Raw genomic sequence first — 15,537 nt, 5'->3', positions numbered from 1 at the left:
CTCAAGATCCTCCTGCCTCAGCCTCCTGAGCCACTGGCATTACAGGTATGCACCAACACACCCAGCCTTTTTTACTTTTAATGAACAAATATATAGTTATGCTTTTCCTGCTCAGCACTACTCTGACTGCACCCCATAAATTCAGATATATTGTGTTTTTGTTTTAATTTTTCTCAAAACATTTTCAACTTCCCCTTGTGTTTTCTTCTTTGATCCATCAGTTAGTTAGAGGTTAATTGTTCTATAGATGTGTGTTAGGTCGAGTTGGTTCATATTATTGTTCAAGTATTCTGTTTCATAATTGATCTTCTCTTTGGTTGTTCTACCCATTATTGAAAGTAGGTTATTTAAATCCAACTATATATGTTAAATTGCCATTTCTCCCTTTCATTCTCTCAGCTTTTGTTCCTTGAATTCTAGGACTGACTTGTTATATATATATATTTGTTACATCTTCCTAATGGATTCATCCTTTTATCCTTATAAAATGTTTCTTTATTCTCAGTTATTTTTTAATTAAAATCTTTTTAGCTTGACATTAACAGAGCCCATTCAGTGATGTAATGGTTGATACTTGCATGCTATCTTTTTTTTTCATGCCTCTCAATTAAAACAAATATCATGAATCTAAAGAAGTATGTCTGGGGCCAGGGTTGTGGCTCAGTGGTAAAGCACTTGCCTCACATGTGTGAGGCACTGGATTCAAATCTCAGTACTGCATATAAATAAATGAATAAAATAAAGGTCCTTCAGCAACTAAAAAAAATGTTTAAAAATAAACAAATAAATAAATAAATATGTCTTCTATGGATATTATATGATTGGATCTTGGTTTTAATCCAGTCTCAAATTTTCTGCTTTTTGATTAGCTTGATTTTTTCATGTTTCATATTATTGTTATGATTGGATTCACAAGGAGCCATTTTACTTTTTTTCGATTTCTAATGACATGTTATTTTGCTCTTTTCTTCTTTTTTACCTTCATTTGTGTTAAGCAAATATTTTTAGTGTAACATTTGAATTACTTTAACATTTTTGATTCTATTTTTAAAATTTATTTTCTTGATAGCCGCTCTAGAATTTTCAGTACACCTATCACATCAGATTTACTTCAGATTTATATTAACTAAATGACAGTAAGATAGAAACATTACTTCTTTGTAGTTCTGTTCCTTTTTTGTGCTGTTATGTTGCTATTTACAAGATCTATATATTTTACCAACCCAATGATACATTGCTGTAAGTATTAATTTATATAAGTTTGTCTTTCAAAGCAGTTGAGAAAATAAAGATTTTCTTTCTTTTTGTAATTTTATTAATTTGTTCTTTTTAGATATACAGGACAGTATAGTGTATTTTGACATAATATACATGCATGGAGTATAACTTATTCTAATTAGGACCCTATTCTTTTGGTTGTACATGATGTGGAGTTACCCTGGTTATGTATTCATATATGATAGGAAATTAATTCTACTGTCTTTCCTATTCCCATTCCCCTCTCTTCCCTTCATTCCCCTTTGTCTAATCCAATGAACTTCTATTCTTCCCTCCCTACCCGCTTATTTTGTGTTACCATCTGCCTATCAGAGAGAACATTTGGCCTTTGGTTTGGGGGGACTGGCTTATTTCACTCAACATGTTGGGCTCCAGTTCATCCATTTACTGGCAAATGCTGTAATCTCATTCTTCTTTGTGGCTGAGTAATGTTCCATTGTGTATATATACCATGGTATCTTTATCCCATCATTTGTTGAAGGGCACCTAGGTTGGTTCCATAGCTTGACTACCATGAATTGAGCTACTATAAACATTGATGTGATTGTGCCATTGTAGTATGCTGATTTTAAGTTCTTTGGATATAAACAGAGGAGTGGGATAACTGAGTCAAATGGTGGTTCCATTTCAAGTTTTCTAAGGAATCTTCATACTGCTGTCTATAGTGGTTGCACCAATTTGTAGGTCCACCAGCAATGTATGAGTGAATCTTTTTCCCCACATCCTTGCCAACATTTATTGTTACTTGTATTCTTGATAATTGCCATTCTGACTAGATTGCAATGGAATCTCAGTGTTGTTTTAACTTGCTTTCTCTAATTGCTAGAGATATTGAACAGTTTTTCATATATTTGTTGACCAATCATATAAAAATATTACTGTTAATATGGCATGATTGTGCACACCTGTAATCCCAGCATCTTGGGAGGCTGAGATAGGAGGATTGCGAGTTCAAAGCTAGCCTCAGCAATTTAGCAAGGCCCTAAGCAACTCATCAAGACTCTGTCTCTAAATAAAAATACAAAAAAGGGTTGGGGATGTGGCTCAGTGGTTGAGAGCCTCTGGGTCCAATCCCCGGTACCAAAAAAAAAAAAAAAAAAAAAAAAAGTCATACATTATTCTTATTAGAGTTCCCTTTATATATGAATGTCTTTGTATTTATCCTACTTGGAATTTAGAGAGCTTTTTGGATGCATTAACATTTTTCATCAAATTATGTATGTTTTCAGTCATCATTTCTTCAATATTTGTCTTTCTTTTTCTTCTCTCCTTGTTGTATTCCTATGACATGAATACTGATGTTTTCATTGGCTTCCCACTTTTTGCTAAAGTTCTGTTCCTTTTATTTCTTTTTTTCTCTCTGTTCTTCAGATTAAAAAAAAAAAACAACTCTACAGCTGGGCACAGTGGCACATGCCTATAATCCCAGTAGCTCAGTAGGCTGAGGCTGGAGAATCATGAGTTCAAAGCCAGCCTCAGCAACTTAGCCAGGCCCTGAGCAATTTAGTGAGACCCTGTCTCAAAACAAACATAAAAAGTGGGCTAGGGAAGTGGCTCCACAGTAAAGCACCCCTGGGTTCAATCTCTGGTATTAAAAAACAAAAACAAAGGGGCTGGAGCTGGGGCTCAGTGGTAGAGCACTCATCTAACAGGTGTGAGGCACTGGGTTCGATCCTCAGCACCACATAAAAATAAATAATAAATAAATAAACAAAATAAAGGTATTGTGTCCATCTACAACTAAAAGAAAAAACAAAAACAACAACAACAAAAAAGCTCTATATTCAAATTCACTTTTTTTCTTTTATTTTCAATTTTTTTTTAAATTCACTTAATTTTCTGTAAATTCCAATCTACTCTTTAGCCCCTTTAGTAAATTTTTCATTTTGGTTATTGCATTTTCAATCTAGAATTTTCATTTTGTATATCAAAAAATAATGTTATTATATTCTCTGTTTGATGATACAGTATCCTCATATCTTCCTTTCTTACTTTAAGGAAGGCTTCATCTATTTTTTTAAACATATTTATAATGGCTGCAGTGAAGTCTGTGTCTATTAAATCCAACATCAGAATCCTTCAAAGGCAGCTGTGGTTTCTTTTGCCTGTTTTCTCTGTGTATGGGTCACATTTTCCCATTTCTTTGCATATCTTATAGTTTTCTGTTGAAAAACCAGACATTTTAGATAATATATTGTAGTTACTCTGCTCCCCTCAATGTTTGTTGTTTATTTGTTTAGGTACTTGATTAGTTTTTTAATAAAGTACATTCCTTCCCCCAAGTATAGCCTCCAATGTTGCTCTTCAGAGGGCACAGCCTTGAGCTTGCTCTGACCTCTCCTTCCCCATCTCTCTCTTTGTCTCTCCCTGGGGATTGAACCCAGGACCTTGCACATGCTAGACAAGTGCTTTACCACTAAGCTATACCCTCAGCTCTCTTTTACTCTCCATTATGGTTTAGACTTGAGGTGTCCCCCCAAAGCTCATGTGTGAGACAGTGAAAGAAGGTTCAGAGGCAAAATAATTAGATAATGAGAGTTGTAACCCGGTCAATGGATTAATACACTGATAGGGATTAACTGGGTGGTAACTGAAGGCAGGTGGGGTATGGCTAGAGGAGGTGGGTCATTGGAGGTGTGCCTTTGGGGTTTATATTTTGTCCCTGGTGAATAGAGCGCTCCCCCCACTCTCTCTCCCCTTCTTGATTGTCATGTCCTGAGCTGCTTTCCTCTGTCACACCTTTCTGCCATGATGTTCTGCCTCCCTCTGGGCTCAAGAGCAATGGAATCAGCCATCTATGGACTGGGACCTCTGAAATTGTGAGCCCCAAATAAACTTTTCCTCCTCTATGTTGTTCTTATCAGGTATTTTGGTCACAGTGGCAAAACAGCTGACTAAAACACTCTTTTTTCTATGATCTCCCTGTTAAGTTTCTGGTTTGCCTGCCTCATACCCAGTTGTTAGCCTACACTAATTACTAGTTGTTTACTCCATTGTTTTCCACAATGACCTGCAGCATAAATTCTTCCACAGGGTAGTACTATTAAATGCTGTCCCACTGTTAGGACAGTCCTTGAGACCTGTTGTTGAGCTTTACTACCAATATCAAGGTGGCTTTTCTTAGCTGCATTGTCTTTTAACTTGATCTACCTTTTTTTTTTTTTTTTTTTCTCATTTGCTGTCATGAGAATACCAATCTCCTCCTAACTGTTCACTAGAAAGATCTGCTTTTTCTAAATATGGGCCTTAGACTTGAACTTTCCCATTCTCTATTTGAAAAAAATGTCAGTTCCCTTAAGGAGAGCTACAAAGCTTTCTGTTCTTATGGCTTCATCTCCACATTGGCAGAAACTCTGTATTATTGTTCTGTGAATAGGGGCAGGAATCTATAGGGGTACCTCTTACAGGCAGGACTATGGACATGGAATGCATCCCTGGTTTTCTTAGTTTCTCCTTTCTTCACTGGGTGTAGCCTCTACCTACAAGCAAGCTGAGGTGACAGTTATTGGGGTTCAGTTTTCTTGGCCTGCTATGCATGGGATAAACTGTCTGTCCTACAAGTGGTATGTGGGTAAAGGCCTGACCTCTCTTCCTGGAATAGAGCTTCTGCAGTATAGAGCTGGAAAGTATAAGGAAAGTTGGTAACCAATCCTTCTGGAGAGAAATCATACCCTTATATTGCAAGATGGGAAAAGGTGGCCCTGCGCTATTGGCTACAGTTACCTAGAGTAGGTTCCATTTCACTAAGCTGGATGAGGTGGGGAGAATAGTTCATGGCTCAAATGTCATAAACTCTAGCTTTTCTTACTAAGATTCAATAGATTTTCTTGAATAAATTCTCCTCTATTTAATGGAAACTTTTGGAACAATTTCCACAGAATTTAATTATTTGGTTGTTTTTATTAAAAAATAATTAATATGGTTATTCTTATGGCAAATAGAATCCAGAGATCATCAGTTCACTAATCTTGAAGTGCTTTTTCAAATAATTTCTTTTTAGAAAAAATGTCTTAGGACTATTACAAGGATGAAAATAATAATGAATTCCCATTCCAGCTTCACTTTAGACATTTTTTTTTCTTAGAAAGAGAGAGAGAGAGAGAGAGGGAGAGAGTTTTTTTAATATTTATTTTTTAGTTTTTGGTGGACACAACATCTTTATTTTATTTTATTTTTTTATGTGGTGCTGAGGATCGAACCCAGTGCCCTGCACATGCCTGGTGAGCACGCTACCGCTTAAGCCACATCCCCAGCCTAAGACAAAATTTTTAACCTGCACTTTTCTTCATTTATAATGAGAACTAAACATCACTTTATAGTAAGAATCAAAAGATCATTAAAATACAGTCATGTGTCAGTAAACAAAGGGAATAATACCTTCTGAGAAATTAATCCTCAGATGATTTGTTTTGTAGTGGGATCATCATAGAGTGCATTTACACAAACTAAGATGGATTCAATATCACTAGGTGATATAATCTTATGGTAGCACAATCATATACGTGGTCTATCATTGACTGAAATGTCATTATGTGGTGCATAACAATAGCATATATAAAGCACCTAACACAGAATTGACTCATAGCAGATGTGATAAATGTCACTTCTCTCCCCTTCATGCAGATGACCCTCAGTCTGGATAGCTATATGTTTACACTAGCAGAATATCTGAATTATGGCCTATCTGTAATAAATGTTGAATAGGATTTAAGATGGACTGATGAATGGAAGAATGAATGAAATGATCAGAGTGATTTCTAAGTTTACAATCTCTAATTTATCAATATAAAAATTATGGGTGATGTTCACATTTTAATGGTATAGTCTAAACAGTCTAATCAGAACTGATGCTCTCAGGGGTGGCTACATAATTAGCAAGGCAGAGTAGAGAAAGCAAAATGGGGCCTTCTCTTCAAACATTATTAAGAATTTCAACATGGCAAATCATTAAACCATGTTTGGGGCTATTCCAACCATGGGGTCCTTTGTAATTACACAGGACACATAACCCATGAAACTATCCTTGCTCACCTCAGCCCTGGAGTAAGGTTCTGATGGACTCCTCCTGCTGTGATAGGTGTTATACTTTAGTTGATGGATCTGGGAGGTCCTAGGAGAAGGGTACCAAGTGAAGGACTGAAGCAGCCCCAGGTGCAGAAGACAGATGACTTAGGACTATGACCTAGGGCACTGTCTGTGTACCTAGCATTTGGGAAAAATTCAATTTCTTAAAATTCCATCATAATGCAATATAAAAGGCAGTTCACAAAATTCAACTTCATTAAGTTTGGGTTCACATTATTGTAAGGTTAGTAAACCTACACAGGATAGCAGGTCAGGAAATCCAGGGAACCTTTTCTAAGATTCAATGGATATTGATTCTCACATCCAATTTGTTGAGAGCAATGCTGTTTGGGACTTCCAGGATTATAGCGGTCACTCCAGAAATTCTTTGATGAGAAGGGCCTGTTATGCATGCCCTAAACAGGAGAATTACAATACTAGCTCTCGAAAACCCACTCAGCACCCCAGAATGGAGTTGCCTGCTATTTCCCTGCTTGACCTTGACCTCTCTCCTCCACATCCCTTTCTCCTCCCCAATATTCCCTAAGCATACTAACAACAATTTTGGCAAGCCCTGATTTAACAGCAATTGTCATACCTTAATTCATATTACCATAGGGGTTTTAATGTTTAATAATGACAGGTCTACTTACAGAAAGAGTGGTGCATTATATCATTGATTACAAGTAGTAGTTAAAAAAATAATATTGTGGTTTACATTTCCATTTTAGTTATTTTTCCCTTTTAGAGATGATCAATGGCAATGATATTCACAATTGTTGCCCTGCTTACGAGCTTATCTCTCCATTAAATTATTTTAGCAATTTTCATTCTAAAATACTATTATATATCCATGTTTTTCAAGTGGAATGTGCAAATGAATCACTGGAGGATGTAGTTAAAATGCAGATTGCTGAGTAAATCTTGGTTGGAGAGTTTTTAATAAGCTCCCAGGTGATGCCTACTCTACTCTGAATAATATTAAATAGAAAATAGTCCAAACTAAAACCCGTCTCTTTTTTTTTTTTTGGTTGTAGATGGACACAATACCTTCATTTTATTTATTTATTTATTTATTTATTTATTTATTTATTTATTTTCTAATGTGGTACTGAAGATCAAACCCAGTGCCTCACACATCCTAGGCAAGTGCTTTACCACTGAGCTACAATCCTAGCCCCCAAACCTGGCTCTTGATTGTAATCTGTAGTCCATTATTCCCTAAATTTTAAAGCAACTGTCTACACCTCAGTAGTCTACACTGAGGTAGACTTTGAAGTTTGTGTATACTTTTAAAAGGATTCTTACCGATTTCACAGGCTTTTGCCTTTTGGTCCTTGAACCAAACCAAAATAAAACACAAACAAAAAACCCCCACACTGTCTGAAATTAGGAAAGGCTGTCTGCTCTTAGTATGGGAAATTCCCAAGCTTTTCCTTGTAGTTTATGACCTCTGAATTTCTCAAATATGATCCCTAGTCATTTCTTTATTTTCAGCCTTAAAGCACTGCATTCTTCCCACTTTTTTCTTTCATGAAATATGAAGCACATACTTAGGACTATGAATATATTTAAAACTTTTTGCTTCCAACTGGTCCTCTTCTCAAGTTACTTTTAAAGCCAAATGATCTTATTAATGGTGAATACTTTTGTCCAGAGTGCAATTTAAAACAACAAGTAAAAAAAAAAAAAAAAACAACAAACAAACAACAAAAACAAACAAACAACAACAAAAAAAAAACCCTCATTTTTCAAAACTCTGTAATATCTCCAGACTCTGGGCAAGTTGGAAAATCACATCACTTTATTAATACATCATTGAATAGAAATTTCGCCTATCCCTTGACTTCTCTATGTGCATCACTATCACTACAGATTTATGAGGAAAACAAAAACTTCATAAAATCCAGTAAATTTACCACTAGCTGAGGGTTTCAGTACTTTAAAATTTATTTAGATGCAACAAAGTTTTACAGTAAGATGTAATCAACATTTGAAGTTCCATTTAATAAAACTCGTTTTAACCTTCAGCCATATAACTAGAAATTGATAAGTTAGCATAGTGTCTCTTGACGAGAAAAAGCTTCTTTTTTTGTGAGAAAAATCTGAAATTTAGAAAGAGCTCTGTTATTAATCAATCCTCAATAATTCAGAGAAAAAAAAACAAAGCATTCAGCAAAGTGAAGCATTTCATGCACACTCATAGTATTAAGATTTTTTCCCTTCAATTTACAACTTCTCCTTAAAGCCCACTAACCCATAGTGATCCCCTCCTCTTCTGAAATTTTATAACATTATCAGTCCAACTCAAATAGCAATTATTTAAAATCATCTCAGAGACGGGGCCTGGTGGCTCACACCTGTAATCCCAGCAACTAGGGAGTCTGAGGCAAGAAGATTGCAAGTTCTTAGCAATTTAGCAAAGAACCTCTACAACTTAGACCCTGTCTCAAAATAAAAAAATAAAGTAAAATAAAATAGTAAAAAAAAAGGACTGAAGACAGGCGTGGTGGCCTGTAATCCCAGTGGCTCAGGAGGCTGACGCAGGAGGTTCGTGAGTTCAAAGCCAGCCTCAGCAATTTAAAGACTGGCTAAGCAACTCAATGAGACTCTGTCTCTAAAGAAAATAAAAAATAGGGGACTGAGGTTGTGGCTCAGTGGTAGAGCACTCGCCTAACGTGTGAGGCACTGGGTTCTATCCTCAGCACCACATAAAAAAATAAATAAACAAAATAAAGGTATTGTGTCCATCTACAACTAAAAAAAAAAAAAAAACAAAAACTCAGTGGTCAAGTGCCTCTGAGTTCAATCCCTGGTGCCCTCTCTCTCCCCGCCAAAAAGGACTGAAGATAGAACCCATTAGTAAAGTACCCCTGGGTTTAATCCTCAGTACCAAAAAAAAAAAAAAAAAAAGTAGTATCACAGGTTATGTTTTTGCATGGATTTTGCCTCCCCCTACTAGTGCATGAGTTCCAAGGGCAGGCTGCATGTTTTATCATTTTGACACGTCTCCTACCTAGACCCACACTAGTAGTGTACTTCACTCTATGACCATTTTCCATCACTCTACTTTCTCCCAATCCTTTGTTTTCCCTGTAACTCTTTCAATGTTCACTAATCTAGAAGTAAATAGTATTTCATATTCTAAACATGATTCTCTTATTTTGATAAAACTAACACTCACACCAAATTCCAAAATGTAGCCTTTTAGGTCAATTTTTGGAATTACTGTATTTTTCTGAAGACATCATAATCTAATCAGCATTAATTGTATACCCACAGTGAGGAGGCAAAGTTATAAAACGTAGGCCCACCAGTTAAAAACAAAGGACTTTTTTTTGTTATCTACTGTCTCAATCTAAACATTATAATGTTACACAACTTACCTTTTTCAGTACAGCTTTGTGTTTATACAAGAGCAGACAAGTTATTAATAAAATAAAAAATGAAACAAAAATAAATGGTATCACAAAAAATACCATAGTTTTTGTCCATACGCCATCTAGGATTAAAAATCACACAAAAGGGAGACTGTTAGAGGCTTATATCTAATTTTTTTTAACATTCCTTTCTTTTTTTAGTTGTTGTTGGACACAATACCTTTATTTTATTTACTTATTTTTATGTGGTGCTGAGGATGGAACCCAGGGCCTCGCATGTGCTAGGCGAGCGCTCTACCTCTGAGCCACAACCCCAGCCCCAGCCACAACCCCAGCCCCTTATAACTAATTTTTGAAATCAAATTATTTTATAAATAAAGTTCTAGTTAATGGTGAAGAACTGCATTACACCTTGCAACCCGGCAGCCCCTGCTGTGTTTGTCAGTGTGTAGATGCCACAGTGGTATTTCAGTATATATCATTCCATTCATTTGTGAACTACTTGTTTATACAGAACAATTACTTTCTCAAGCTCTTCGTCCCTACCCTGTCCTTGTTTACTCCCCTTATATCAAAGGGGTCATTTGGTATTTGTTTTTTAAAGATTGACTAGCTTCACTTAGCATAATCTGAAGATGTACATTAAACAGGGATGAGAGGTGGGAGGGAAAGGGAGTGAGAAGGGAAATTGCATGGAAATGGAAGGCGATCCTCAGGGTTATACATAAGGACATATAAGAGGAAAGGAGGGGTAAGACAAGATAATACAAATCGAAGAAATGATTTACAGTAGAAGGGGTAGAGAGAGAAAAGGGGAGGGGAGGGGAGGGGAGGGGGGATAGTAGAGAATAGGACAGACAGCAGAATACATCAGACACTAGAAAGGTAATTTGTCAATCAATGGAAGGGTAACTGATGTGATTCAGCAATCTGTATATGGGGTATAATTGGGAGTTCATAACCCACTTGAATCAAATTGTGAAATATGATGTATTAAGAACTATGTAATGTTTTGAACGACCAACAATAAAAATAAATAAATAAATAAATAATAATTTAAAAAAAAAAGAACAATTACTTTATTGAGCTGTGACTTTTTTCTGGCTAGTATCGAAGATAGAACCCGGAACCTTGGCATGCTAGGCAGTTACTCTATCACTGAGCACCGTCCCCTAGCCCCTGAACTGTGACTTCTTTTAATTTCAATCAGAAAAATAACTACCCTAAGTGCATTTCCTGATATGATTCTGTTTAAAATTTGACCTTGTGAATTTTCATTTAAAAATAGCACTGGGCATGGTTGTGCATGCCTATAATTCCAGCAACCCAGAAAGCTGAAGCATAAGGATTGAAAGTTTGAGGACAGCCCAGGAAACCTAGTGAGAACCTGTCTCAAAATTTAAAATAAAAAATAATAAGGGATGGGAATTGAGCTCAGTGGTAGAATGCCCTGGTGTTCAATCTCCAGTATTAAATAAGTAAATAGGATAAAATATTAGTCAAGTGATTAAACAAATATGTTCTCTAAATCTTTTAACTCTCAGCAAATCAAATGTTTACTTATATCACCTGATGCTGTAAGGAGCAGGAGCTCATCTTCAATAAAAATATATGTGTGCATGAGGAATGGAGCTAGTCTTTTTTTAACAGCAGATAAATTTTTATTCAGCCTCTTAGCTCACAGCATGAGGTAAAAGAAAAACAGTTCTTCTTAATCAATATTTTACAAAGCTATAGTAAAATATTTTACACTTCAGGAATTTATAAGGGATTACATTTCTCAAAAGTTGGGATCTAGTAAACAAATTTTAACTCCTTAAATTTTCTGGTGACCCTTCCTTTATGAAAGTAACAAGTTCTAATTAGCTTTATAAATTTTAGGGCCAAGTTTTATCACTGTTGCTGTCTTTAGATCTGAAATGCTGCTATTTCAATCATCATTCAGTGATTCTACTTTAGAAATTAGTTTTGCATTTGGTAGAATCTGGGCATCAGACTGTTCTTTCTTTTCATAAACCCATTCTGATTCAATCTCCAGTATAGCCTTTTGTTCTTTACTCATAGCCAGAAGTAATTTATCTCATCCTCTGATAACTTGGACTATTCCAACCTTAAAACTTGAAGGCTTGACATTTTTCTTTTTCTTTGGACTGATTTGAATATTAGTATCAACAACAGTCCTTTCCTGTAGTGTTCTAGTGTACCAACAATGAACATCTCCCTTTTTCAGAAAAGTTGGTTTTATTCCCCACCCCTTGTGTGTATGTGTATGTGTGTGGAGGAGAGGGGCAGATACTAGAGATTGCACCCAGGGCCATGATTCCATTAAGCCACATCTCCAGCTTTTTGACACAGGGTCTCTCCAAATTTACTGAGGCTGGCCTGGAACTTGAGATCCTTCTGACCCAGCCTCCCGAGTCACTGGGATTATCGGCCTGTGCCACCACACCTGGCTATCTCCCTGTTTTAGAACAGATTCTGTGAATTTGGGTGGCCCCTCATCTGGAGTCTCTTTCATACTTGCTTTCTTTTGAGTTAAGCTTCACATTTTTCACTCGCTGGAACACTTATACTTTTGGCATCACTAAAATGCTTACTTTCAAAAAGATGGTAATAGACTGTAACTAAATGCCCTTATTAGCTGTTTGGCTACAATTTCAGTGTTTCCTAGTAAATTATGCTCTTCAAGAAATGACTGTGAGCCAGACATAGTGGTGCATGCCTGTAATCCCAGGGGCTGGGGAGGCTGAGGCAGGAGGATCGTAAGTTCAAAACCAGTCTCAGCAAAAGTGAGGTGCTAAGCAACTTCGTGAGACCTTGTCTCTAAATAAAAATACAAAATAGAGCTGGGGATGTGGCTCAATGGTTCAGTGCCCCAGAGTTCAATCCCTGGAACCAAAAAAAGTAAAAAAAAAAGAAAGAAATGACTGTGAGGGCTGGGGTTGTGGCCCAGGGGTAGAGCACTTGCCTAGCATGTGTGAGGCCCTGGATTCAATTTTCAGCACCACATATAAATAAATAAAAATAAAGGTCCATCAACAACTTAAAAAAAAAAAAAAGAAAGAAAGAAAAGAAATGACTGTGAACTGTGGCTCTACCAAAACTTGTTAAAGTCCTTCTTGTACAGATGGTTACTGCACTGCCTGCAAATAGCCTCCCTCCCCATGCCTCTGCTTTTGGAGCTAATCTTTCAAGGTCATCTTTCTCCTTCTTCTTCTTCTTCTTCTCCTTCTCCTTCTCCTTCTTTTTTAAATGAGAAGGTGTCTCACAATATAGTGAGGCTAGTCTCCAACTTCTTACAAGCTACAAGCACAGGCCACAATGCCAGGTTCAAGATTACATTTGTACTTTTTTTTTTAACATTATCTCACATTTTAGAGACTACAGGGAAAGCCAAGGTTTTTCTTTTCTGTTTTATTATTTTAGAAATGAGGTTTTAATGGTTCTGAATAGCAAGAAATCACTAGACAAACTCAAAAGGAAACAGTTTGTCCTTTCCCAACTAGAATCTCCCACTTGTTTTGGAGTAATATACACCATGTTAAATCAAGTTCAAGGCCAGTCTGGGCAACTTGATGTGACCCTGTCTCAAAATAAAATATAAAAATGTCTGGGGATGTAGCTTAGAGGTACAGTGTTCTTAAGTTCAATCCCAAGTACCAAAAACAAACAAACAAACAAAATTCTAAAGAACTAAGACAGGGCTGGAGATGTGGCTCAGGCGGTAGTGCGCTCGTCTGGCATGCGTGCGGCCCGGGTTGGATCCTCAGCACCACATACCAACAAAGATGTTGTGTCCGCCGAGAACTAAAAAATAAATATTAAAAAATTCTCTCTCTCTCTCTCTCTCTCACTCTCTCTTAAAAAAAAACAACTGAGACAACATGATACTCAACAAATTATTTGTTGCTAATTTCATTGAAATTCTACTAAGCCAGGTTCCTTGGTGCATGACTGTAATCCCAGCGGCTCGGGAGGCTGAGGCAAAAAGATCGCAGGTTTAAAGCCAGCCTCGGCAATTTAGAGGGACCCTTAGTAATTTAACAAGACCCTGTCTCAAAATAAAATACAAAAAATGGTTGGGGATATGGCTCAGTGGCTGAGTACACCTAGGTCCAATCCCTGGTATTCTCCCCAAAATAAATAAATAAATATCACTGATAAGATTGTGTATAAACCACACAAAAGGATGTATATTTGAAGGATCTGGTTAAAAACTTGCCATATTCACTTTATACAATGCACTGACTAATGACAAGATGTCATCAAACATAACATTACAGAGTCTCCAGATTTCTAACAGCCATGGCAAAAAATGAAAAATGTAAGATCAAAAATGTTCTTTCTGGTGTTGGGGCTGTGGCTCAGCGGTAGAGCACTCATCTAGTATGAGCAAGGCCCTGAATTTGATCCTCAGCACCACATAAAGATAAATAAATTAAATTCGGGGCTGGGGTTGTGGCTCAGAGGTAGAGCACTTGCCTAGCATGCGTGAGGCCCTGGGTTTGATCCTCAGTACCACATAAAAAAATAAAATATATTGTGTCCAACTATAACTAAAACATAAATATTTAAAAATAAATAAATAGGGGCTGGGGTTGTGGCTCAGTGGCAGAGTGCTTGCCTAGCATGTGTGAGGCACTGGGTTTGATTCTCAGCACCACATATAAATCAATAAAGGTCCATCAACAGCTAATAAAATATAAAATAAAGGTATTGTGTCCAACTACAACTATGTTCTTTCGGATTCTGTATATAACTCTTGGTTAACTGAGTTCTACCCTGTCCTGCTTATTTTTTCTCTATGACCCTTAGTGATTATGTATTTGACTTCTTTGTTTATTGCCTGTTTCCCCAACTTGGGAATAAAATGTAAATTCCATTAATGTACGGATTTCTTTACGGCTGGACATTAAATGGTTGAAAAGAATCTGACACACAATAACTGCTTAATAAGTTTGACGAATGAAAAGGAACAATAATATCACTATATTCACAGAGAGACAATAGTCAGAGATTCCACTATAGAAGGACCACATGAAAGGAGATGCATGGGCCAAGTGTGGTGGTGCACACCTGTAATCCCAGAGTCTCCGGAGGCTGAGGCAGGAGGATCTCAAATTCAAAGCCAGATTCAGCAATTTATCGAGGCCCTCAGCAACTCAGTGAGACCCTGTCTCTAATTTAAAAAAAAAGGGGGGGGGGGCTAGGGATGCGGCTCAGTGGTTAAACACACATGGGTTCAATCTCAGTACCAAAAACAAACAAAAAGTATGATTTATATAGAAAGGCCAGCATATCTGTATATGTATTTATAGCTGCATCAATATTTATGTTCCTGGAAGAGCAATGCTGAGTTGATCTCTTTCAATTTTGAATCATTATTAGCAATTTCTACTAATAAAGCTAATATATTCTGAAGCACTACCATATTTTGCTTCACTTTCTAGGCTTTTTCTTTTATACTGCTATATAATTTGAATGTTCGTGTCATTTTAAATTAGTATTGTAGATGACTAGAATATGTATTTTACAAATCATAACTTCTTTTTTTTTTGAGAATTTTAGTATTTATTTTTTAGTTTTCGGCAGACACAACATCTTTGTTGGTATGTGGTGCTGAGGATCAAACCCGGGCCACAAGCATGCCAGGCAAGCGTGCTACCGCTTGAGCCACATCCCCAGCCCCAATCATAACTTCTTGTTAGAAAAATATCTCTTAGGCATAGACCTAGCCTTACTTTAAGATTTCTGTTCTCTTGAAATCTGAAAGCATAAGAAAATACTGATTACTATAGTCTCCTGCCCTCCCCTG

The 15,537-nt window shown here is 36.7% G+C and overlaps 1 protein-coding gene and 1 pseudogene across 1 annotated transcript in view; both read right to left on the bottom strand.

Annotated features, from left to right (window-relative positions):
* Il13ra2 (interleukin 13 receptor subunit alpha 2) overlaps positions 1–15,537 on the bottom strand; it is a 46,892-nt gene that overhangs the window by 16,580 nt on the left and 14,775 nt on the right. The window contains exon 9 of the mRNA XM_077793614.1: positions 9,729–9,844. Within this exon, the coding sequence (XP_077649740.1) occupies positions 9,729–9,844 (116 nt within the window). The remainder of the gene's footprint in view (positions 1–9,728; positions 9,845–15,537) is intronic.
* On the bottom strand, positions 11,653–12,432 carry LOC144250816 (peptidyl-prolyl cis-trans isomerase FKBP3 pseudogene; annotated as a pseudogene).

The sequence above is a fragment of the Urocitellus parryii genome, chromosome X (assembly GCF_045843805.1).
Source record: "Urocitellus parryii isolate mUroPar1 chromosome X, mUroPar1.hap1, whole genome shotgun sequence".
Classification (NCBI taxonomy): Eukaryota; Metazoa; Chordata; class Mammalia; order Rodentia; family Sciuridae; genus Urocitellus; species Urocitellus parryii.
The sequence above is the reverse complement of the archived record's forward strand: the minus strand, read 5'-3'. Positions and strand labels throughout refer to the sequence as shown.